At 38.5% G+C, this 9,260-nt stretch overlaps 1 protein-coding gene and 1 non-coding gene across 2 annotated transcripts; both read left to right on the top strand.

The window, feature by feature from the left end:
• Positions 1 to 2,717: 2,717 nt before the first annotated feature.
• Trnan-guu (transfer RNA asparagine (anticodon GUU)) lies at positions 2,718 to 2,791 on the top strand. The gene has a single exon. It is a non-coding gene; the product is annotated as a tRNA-Asn (tRNA).
• A 620-nt stretch (positions 2,792 to 3,411) lies between these two features.
• Positions 3,412 to 9,099, top strand: LOC143285790 (uncharacterized). Its single transcript, XM_076593212.1, has 5 exons — positions 3,412 to 3,570; positions 5,268 to 5,436; positions 6,947 to 7,037; positions 7,565 to 7,700; positions 8,709 to 9,099. The coding sequence occupies exons 1-5, from the start codon at positions 3,503 to 3,505 to the stop codon at positions 9,082 to 9,084; spliced, it is 840 nt and encodes a 279-aa protein (XP_076449327.1). The 5' UTR covers positions 3,412 to 3,502; the 3' UTR covers positions 9,085 to 9,099.
• Positions 9,100 to 9,260: the final 161 nt, after the last annotated feature.

The following is a 9,260-nucleotide window of genomic DNA, read 5'->3' as shown; positions in this document are numbered from 1 at the left end:
TTTTTCTGAACAGTCTCTCTAAACTCTTTCTCTCTTCTCTCTCGTTTTAACTCTCTCCATACGAACGGCGAAAGAGATGACGTTAACAGCGTTTCACCCCAATTACCACCATCAAAATATTGCAAGCGGAAGGCTCTTATACTGAAGAGGTGAATGTTGACAAAGATACCACAATTCTGACGACGGAAGCTAAAGGTTGGGTCATTGAGACACCCACTGGACATCCGAGGTGGCTGTATAGAGGAGAAGAGAGGACTGGCCGTACTGAGTGAGTTAAACATCAGTCCTGGAAGCGATCGCCTGCAGGAATCTGAAACATCCTAAACTTTTAGAATTTTACAGAACTTTCACTCTGGTAACAAAGAAAGGGTATGTGTTGTTTTGGCCCGGACTCCTGGCCATGTTGACATTTGTGGTAATGAGGGCGTATCAGCAGGCGAAGAACGCTGCAAAAGAAAAACTATCGAGATCTTCACTGAGTACATACCGTACACAGACCTTAAGCAGAAGGTGGACACTTACCTTCAGGATCTTTGGCAAGAGGAGTGGAACACCCAGACGGACAACAAGCTGTTCCAAATTCGTCCAGACCTGAAAGAGATCATCCCATCGGTGGTGAAGAATCGAAAGGGGCACACTTTTCTCGGCACTCATTCTTATTTGTTGAAGGGGGAGGAGGCCCCTCGATGTAGTCCCTGTGATGAGCCTCTAACTGTGAAACACGTGCTCATTGACTGCTAGGATCTGTTTGACGTCAGACAAAGACATCACACGGCGGATTATTTGAGGACTTTGTTTCGTGATGTCCCTCCGTGGACGCTGATAGGACTTCAAAGAAGTGAACATTTTTAATCGGATTTGAAGGTTTTAAATATGGAAGGTTTTTCAACTTTGAGTGGAAAGCTTGAAGCGGTGACTGTTTCTTTTTTTTCTTTTTTATTGTGTATTCGCCCCCGCCCCCCTGATTTGAAGTAGATGCAATAGTAGTAGTAGTGCGATAGCCTTGAGACTCAGTGATGGCCTTAGTGGTCGACGAGGCTCTAAGCACCATAAATTGATTTGATTTGATCATATTTCGTTGTCTTCTTCCTTTTCTTTGTGGCATGGTTTCAGTGAATGCACTGAAGTTTTGAGTGAATGCAAGTTTCGCGGAGCACAGTTCATGAGGACTGACAAAGCGCGATAGACAAACGTGTGACTAAGGGCAGACGGAGAAAGACTGAGCTGGATGGAAACAAATACAGAGAAAGGGAGGGTGATGAAGAAACGGGACACTGGGACGAAAACGGGGAAACAGAAGACAGCCACAGGGGGAGCAAAGCTAGGGTAGACACTGAGTGTGTGAAAGTACGTAACACAACGGGTATAGACATGTGGGAGGGTGTGCAGGCCTGCTTTCGTGGTGGACTTTTCGTCGCTCGCAGCCCACCACCATAACTGTCTTCTCTGAGTTTGCACTGCCTTTGTTCGGACAACTTTTTGGCAGAGTTAAAAAGTGGATCAGTTCGAATACGTAATGGCAGATATATGAAAAGAAGCACGCTCAAAGTCAGTAAACATAGCAGACTTAAGCAAATAATGGGTGTAATTATAAAACCAAATATATCCTGTAAACTTGCAAAAATAGTCACCTAAATGTTCAAAATCCTTTCGTCAGAACAGCGATTTCCACGACGAAATCTTAGGCTTTTAGTGACCTGGAAAAATGAGGAAATGGAGACGCGCATGCGCACGTGGTTCTCGCTAAAACAATAACCGTTGAATCTCCACGAAAATCAGACGAAAGTGTGTGAAAATATGTATTACTGAACGGGGGTAGACAGTGAGTGAATGTACATATTACTAAACACATAACTTACTACAACAAATGAAGAGTCTCCATTCACATACAGTGACTCTTTGTCATTCCCACACTCCATCACTCCATTTATAACTTTACAGAATACTTTCCTTCTTTCTATTGCAAGTCATAGGAACACAATGGATGCATGCACTTCAACTGACTTTTTTATATTTTTTTTTTTTTATTGTTCTGGTTCAACACTAAGAAAGAACAAACATGCTTGTCTGGTATGTCCTTAGCACGGCTATTTTACACGCACGCGCGCACACACACTTTCTGTGAGGCGATCAATTGTATGATGGCCTTGCACCTGGTTTTTTAGGTACGGCAAAATACATAAAACATTAACTGCCACCAATCAGTCATCACACAATTAAGGACTAACTTTGGGACCGTGCACATGATTAAAAAAAAAAGTCCGTTGATATACTTTTCCCTTGACACGTACATACAGCAACAAGAGCAGAGGACATAATATTATTATGATTTGTGCCATGATTGCATATAATAAGATGAAGCCATAGCAGATTGCATTGCAATTGAATTCAATTAATTTTCTTTTCAAGTATTTGTAGCTGGCTGGATGGCAAGAAGGATGTAAGGTGCGAATGCATCCCAACTTTTCCTAGGGTGTGTTAAGAAAGAGATGCAAGGCCTATCACAGTGCTTATCAAAACAGCCTGTTCTTTCGACTTTCTCGTTTACCGAAGGTGTGGACTACAATGGCTGCCGCGCGCCACACGCTCGCCTCAAGCTATCAAACGGTACTGCGCTGGGGTCAGATCAGTACAGGAAGGGTCGGTCTATTTTTAGTTCGTGGAGACTGACACATCCATTGCCGTGACCTGTATAATGTTTTTACACCTGTCAGGAAGTCTCTGTGGCGCAATCGGTTAGCGCGTTCGGCTGTTAACCGAAAGGTTGGTGGTTCGAGCCCACCCAGGGACGATTGCATTTTGGCAATAGTTTTTCTCTTTTGTTTTTCTTTTTCCAGTTTATTCTTTCTTCTTCAAGAATTTCTATGTCAGTGTATTTATTTATTTCATTGTTTCTCAGGCTATCAAGCTTCTACTTCTTGTTCTTCTTCTTGACGACCAACAGCAGTATGTTGATACTGAAGGAGGTTGCTGTTGATAGGGGCGATTGGGCGCAGTCAATGGGTGTGTTCGCATCTCCCAACTTGACCAATCCGGCTTTCGTAGCAGTCCCCGGGAATGCACCCAGCCGGCATAGACCTGGCTTTCTACAACATTACTTACCAGTGGGGGTAAATTCAGGTTTGGTTTATTCACCATACCTGTGGTAGAATTGATCATGATCTCCAAGGCCTCACCAGCGCCGCGTTGGTTTTACAACGATACACCGGTAGGCCTTCATATGGCATTAAAAGCTCGTTGGGTTTATGCGAAGGTCATGCATTTGCTCCTACCTTACCCGTTGTATTAAATTTATTTAGTATTTATCTATTTACTTATTCATTTATTTATCTTCAAAGTAGACGTCGTGGAACAGTTTGCACGCTTTGACTCTTCCTTGATACTGTAACAAAAACCCATGATTTCCGTTTATTTGGAGTAACGTCCCCTAATTTGTCCCCAACATGTGTGTTGAGGAACGACGACTTTTTGACGTTGCGGCGAAGAGGAAATTCTACTTGAAATGGCAACGTTGAAAGCTACTCCAACGTCAATCCAGAGTGCAGCCAGACTATCCAGACGTGAATCAATGTAAGTTGATCATCTCATTGTTTTACATATTGTCCAATGTACTTTGTATGTCAACGCCTTAGAATGCACGGTGCGCGTGACAAACTTGTTTTGACGCCTTACAAACCACAGTCCTTTTGTATTGTGGCCCAAGGCCGATGTACATTTAAACAGTTCTGAGTTCAGAATTCTCTCTCTCTCTCTCTCTCTCTCTCTCTCTCTCTCTCTCACACACACACACACACACACACACACACACACATATGTATGTATACATGTATGTATGTATGTGCATATGTATGTATGTATAATTATATTTACATGGAAATTAGATGTAACACATGTTACATTGTCATTATGAATAATATTAATAAGTATTTTTTTCTCAGCATTCCAGCAGAACTTTTTTGAAATTAAATAATACTTTGTCATGCATCTGAATCTGATGAAAGAAATACAGTGGTTATCTTGTAACACAAACTTATATTCTCGGATTTATTGGGCAATATATCTGAAAGGATGTACATAGCTTGTGATGTGACACATTTTACAAAAAGGAATGATTTAATTAAACACTGAACAAGTTGTACGCGTTCAAACCTGTATTCTATTTTCAGGCTGTCCTTCATATGTTAAGAATGTCACATTTCTTTTTTTGTTGTTTTCAGTGAAAATAAAAAGTCCATTAATTTTATTGTGAAGAAAAAAATGCCCACTGTTGGCTTGTGACAAATAGACACACATAATTTTAATAAATACCTTTTTTTTTCTTTTTTGATATTCAAAGCAAATTTGCTTAAAAAAACGTAAAGAAGGGTTTTGATAGTGATAACTTTGCATCCACACCAGTTTGGTTTGTGACTTTGTCAACATTGTGTAAAATCATTTTGGATACTTGGGATGAATGCAACAACATTGATTTTTTTTTTTTTTTTAAAGCTTCAGTCGATCACCCATGTAATAAAATTAATTACTGTGACTGTTTTAAAGATGCAAAGGTAAAGTGTGGCTTTATGATACCCTTTCATAAGGGGCAGTAGCCTGTAGTATAAATAAGCCATCCATCCAACTGTCTGTCTCTCTTTTTGCCCATCTTTTTCATTTTCTGTCGTAAACATTAAACACTATTCATATGAAAAATTATTAACAGGATATAAGTTTGATAATGATTATGTGTTCATATATTTTACTTATCCATAAGCACAATGCACCAGAAATGTAAAGAAATAGAATAAACAAAAGCATCTTTGTGTTGAAGTCATTTTAAGAAATATAATAACATAAAACATCTTTGTGTTGAAGTCCATTTGTGCTAGAATCATTGTTTCCCAGCACTTGTTTTCCACCACTATCATGTTTTTTTAATTAATTGACATAGAAATGATGGATATATATATATATATATATATATATATATATATATATATATATATATATATACATGTATATATATATACACCTATGAGATTTATTGTTGCCAGTTTTACTTTTAGCCAGTATGTGTCTCTTTTGGGTACTGTCTTGGGTATAAATCTATGCTTATGTCTAGCATGATCTCAAGGTTGATTATTTGTTTTTTGTTGTTGTTTTGATTTTTATTTGTCATTGTTTTGTTTTGTGGGTTGTTTTTTTTTGTTTGGGGGTTGTTTTTTTTTGCTTTGTCAGAATGAGCATACCAATTAATCAATGAACTTTGATTTTTTTTCGTTTGGTTTCAGAGAGTCCTTGATATGTCCAAAATGCCAGCAGTTCCTTGCAGTCCGGCTTCAGTCAAGACCAAATATGACAAAACAGTTACAGAGAATTTTAAGGAAAAAAAAGGAAAACAATTTGACAGCTCGTCAGCAACAGCTTCTGCATAGAGCAATGCAGCACCATAATAACCTGGTCAGCTGAGATTTTATGATTTGTTGGTGCTTATAAGTTACACACACACACACACACACACACACACACACACACACAGATGTATAGGACATAGTACTTTCTGAGGATTGCAAATTTCTGTTCTTGCTCTTTTAGATCATACTGCAGCATTTGATACAATTGATTAAACACTTCTCATGGAAAGATCAAACATTCGTTTGACATCCACAATCTTGCGCATTCCAGGTTTCAGTCCTACTCATGGAATCAAGCCCAGACTGTGCAGTGTAAATGGCAATACTCTAATGAAACTCTGCTATCACATGGTGTCCCACAGGGATTAGTCCTTGGCCCTATTCTGTTTGTTTTATATGCTACCCCACTGTCTGATGTATTAAAACAGTCATTTCCTTTCGCACAAGAGCTTCACTGACGACACTCAACTTATCTTACTGTAGTGTATTTAACCAGTCTTTATTTTTACCACCACTTCCCAATTTGTAGGGTAGGAACAACATTGAACTATGATGGATATCTAGATATACATATACATATGTATCACCAAGCCCAGATGTCTTCATCTTCCATAGAGAAGTGGAAGAAGCAAAAAAAATAACTAAAAAAACAACAACAAAAACCACATACACAAACTCACACTTTCACTCCTAACCCTTACCTAAGCTGCAGATCAGTTTTTAAGGTTAATAGTTAAACCAGGACTGTTTGCTGATGCTTTATCTACTTCTTTTTTTTAATTTTAATTTTAATTTATTTTTTTTTAAATATAAAACAACAACTGAAGACATCTGGACTTGGTTTCATTTATTTGGGGTTCTTGCCTTGTTGAGACATTATTTGTTACAAGCTTCTTCCACTGCAGTGATCAGTGAGAAATGTATATTCAAGAAAGTGGAAAGTATAGTTGTTATTATTTGTCAGAAGTGTTTTTCCATTGCAATGATCAATGAGAAATGTGTATTCAAGAAAGTGAAAAGCATAGATATTATTCACATTTAATTGCAATTATAAGAAATTAATGATGCACATTTGCCAAGATCAGTAGTATAATAAACTAATAAAGGTTTGTGTTTAAGCAGTTGACTTTCTGTTTTAGAATCTACTTTGTTTTGCATATAAACATGCACTGCAATTTTTGTGATGAATTGTGTTGATTCATTTTCTTGGGACACAACACCTAATAATCAATATATACATAAGTGGTATTACTATTAAATCATAGATAGATATTACTTTTTAGAAATATTGATGACAGATGAGTTTGTTCTTGTTACTTAAAAAGAAGACAAAAAAACGTTATATGTAATCATTTACATATATATATCTATAAATACTGAAATATAAGTGATTTACTTAACTGTTGCTTCAGAGATTGTTAGATATCTTCCCTTTGGACTGCCAGCACTGAGACTGGTGTTTGAATACATGTGTGTCTGTGTGTGTGAGACTTAGGATGAAGTGAGAGTGATTGTTGGAATAGGATGTCATGAAATGACTGACTGTCTGTGAACAGGTGCTGAAATGCAGTCCCTGTCAGTGGCAGACAAAGATCCAGCTGCAGAGCAGAGAGGCCTTGCATCATCACAAAACCCGTCTCAGACTGAGTGAGTCCTGCAAGCATGTAAAAGAACCCATGACAACAGAAGGGATGTCACTTGCAAAATCCTGTAGAAAAGTCCAGTTTGATAATAAAACAAATACACGTTTGAGACGGGGGCGGGAAAAAACAGAAAAAAAATATGGGTGCCGCTGCAGTGTGGCAAAAATATTCTCTGATGGGAGAGCAACCCAAATTTCATACAGAGAAATCTGTTATGACAAAAAGTAACTCAATACACTACAATGTAACACAACACATTGATTGGTAATAATTTTAGAGGCGTTTGATTGGCTGAGAGTGGGTGGGCCCGTCTTTTCACTGTTAGCCGCGCGAAATTTGGCCAAGCAGAGCAAACCAATAGGCCTAGTTTGCATCAGTTTGACATGGTAAGTATATTTAACACCAAACATGGAGTATAATACAAACTCCTCCTACTAATGCCTGCTTCATCCAATGCCCCACCACTCCACCATCAGCGTTTAAATTGTAATCCTGTTAACAAACTTTTTTTTCTTTTTTTTTTTCAATCAGAAGCAGAAAAAAAACAACAGTCAGAGCTGGTGACCAGCGCTGATTTGGACAAAAAGGCACAGAAAAAGATGAAGAAGAAAGAAAGAAGAAAAAGATCTCTTGAAACCAAGATGCAAGATATCCTGCAGTTTAAAAGGTAAGCAGTCAGCTAAATAAAGATAGAAGAGGATGGTTTGTACATAGTCATTTTGAAACAAGTGATTTTGCTTTTATTTAAGGCATTGTGAGATTTACATTACTTTATACTTTGTGCTTACGCTTAGTTATCACTTGATAAAAATGTATAACTTTTCTTTTGTATGGTGTCCTGTAGCTGTTCAAGGCACCTGGCATTGTCCAGATAAAAGCAAACATGACATAAAGACATTGCAGAGTCTCTGTTTACAGAAAAACACCCATTGTCTTCACACATGCAAATCAAAGGTCATGTGCGTTATGCAGCTGAAACAGCACATTTGCAAACCCATCAAGCAATAAAAATTGTCAAGTAGATAATGCTTAGTCTAAAGTGAAATACATATCATAAAGGAAACAATGCACCACACACACACATACACACACACACACACACTCGCAGAACAGAAATTTGACTTCACATCTTAAAATACATCAAGATAAAATATCAACTGCACTAAAACAGGATTACATCAATGCTGAAAATACTTGCTGACATAGTATTCTTTTTGTCACACAGACTTCGTATTTCTCCCTGGTGCCCAGAACAGAAATACTCAGAACCAGTCTGTTATGCAGTTGACAAAACTGGAGCCCTCTGTTCTCAGTCATATGCAGATATTATATACATGCACTAGCCATGCCTGTTTTCTCACACACGCACACATGCATATCATATAAAAAAAAATTCCCTTGTATATTCTGAGTTGTGGCATATGGTTTTGTACTGCATTCCATGATCTAACATTCCTGTCACAACATAAATTCCCTGTGTTAAATCTGTGTGTTTTGTTAATGGCTATCAAGCTCTGCATATCCTTATTGGATTTTTTTGGGGGGTTTGAATCACTTTACATATCAGATTTAGTTGTAGCACATTGTATTGCGTTGCAGTCTATGAAATTACATTCTAATTACCAACAGATAAATTCCTTGTGTTAAATTTGTCCGTTTTGTCAATGGCTTGCAGATTATCAAGTTCTTTTGTGAAAGGAACACCAGAAAGACGTGATGAAATGCTGATGGCATCAACTCCAGTACATGTCCAGTCAGCTTCACCCATCCCTGCACAGAATTCATCAGTGCCGAAAAAAGTAATCACTGAAGCAGAGAAACCCCTGCCTTTTTACACACCCAGTCCGTCGTACACCAAGACGGCCTGCAAGCCTGACAGACCGGCCCCACATTCGGACAAAGTCCGTTCCGCTGGCCGAGCGTTGGGGTCACAAAGGACGGGGGGTCAAACAGTGGGCAAACAGCAGCTTAGGAGAGTGCTGGACCAGAAGAAAAAGGGCAACTTGAGCGCCGGTGATTCTATAGCGCAGTTTTTGAACAGTCTGAAATAAATAAATCGTGATGAGCTCGAACAGTGTCCTTCTTTCGGAATGCTGATAAAAGTAATAATCTTTCATTTACCCATCCCCCACATTTGCAGCATGTAGATGGTTTATCCATCAATTTTAAACACAGCAGCAGCAAAGTCAAACCACAGTTCCTTCTCTTGTCTACCCCCTGACAGTGG

This window comes from Babylonia areolata, chromosome 9 (genome assembly GCF_041734735.1).
Source record: "Babylonia areolata isolate BAREFJ2019XMU chromosome 9, ASM4173473v1, whole genome shotgun sequence".
Lineage (NCBI taxonomy): Eukaryota > Metazoa > Mollusca > Gastropoda > Neogastropoda > Buccinidae > Babylonia > Babylonia areolata.
The sequence above is the reverse complement of the archived record's forward strand: the minus strand, read 5'-3'. Positions and strand labels throughout refer to the sequence as shown.

What these genes read in the sequence shown, in the direction of transcription:
- LOC143285790 (XM_076593212.1), top strand. Translation starts at nt 3,503, where the DNA reads ATGGCAACGTTGAAAGCTACTCCAACGTCAATCCAGAGTGCAGCCAGA. An exon ending in CTATCCAGACGTGAATCAAT is followed by an intron (nt 3,571 to 5,267) that starts GTAAGTTGATCA and finishes GTTTGGTTTCAG; the next exon opens with AGAGTCCTTGATATGTCCAA. An exon ending in TGCAGCACCATAATAACCTG is followed by an intron (nt 5,437 to 6,946) that starts GTCAGCTGAGAT and finishes GTCTGTGAACAG; the next exon opens with GTGCTGAAATGCAGTCCCTG.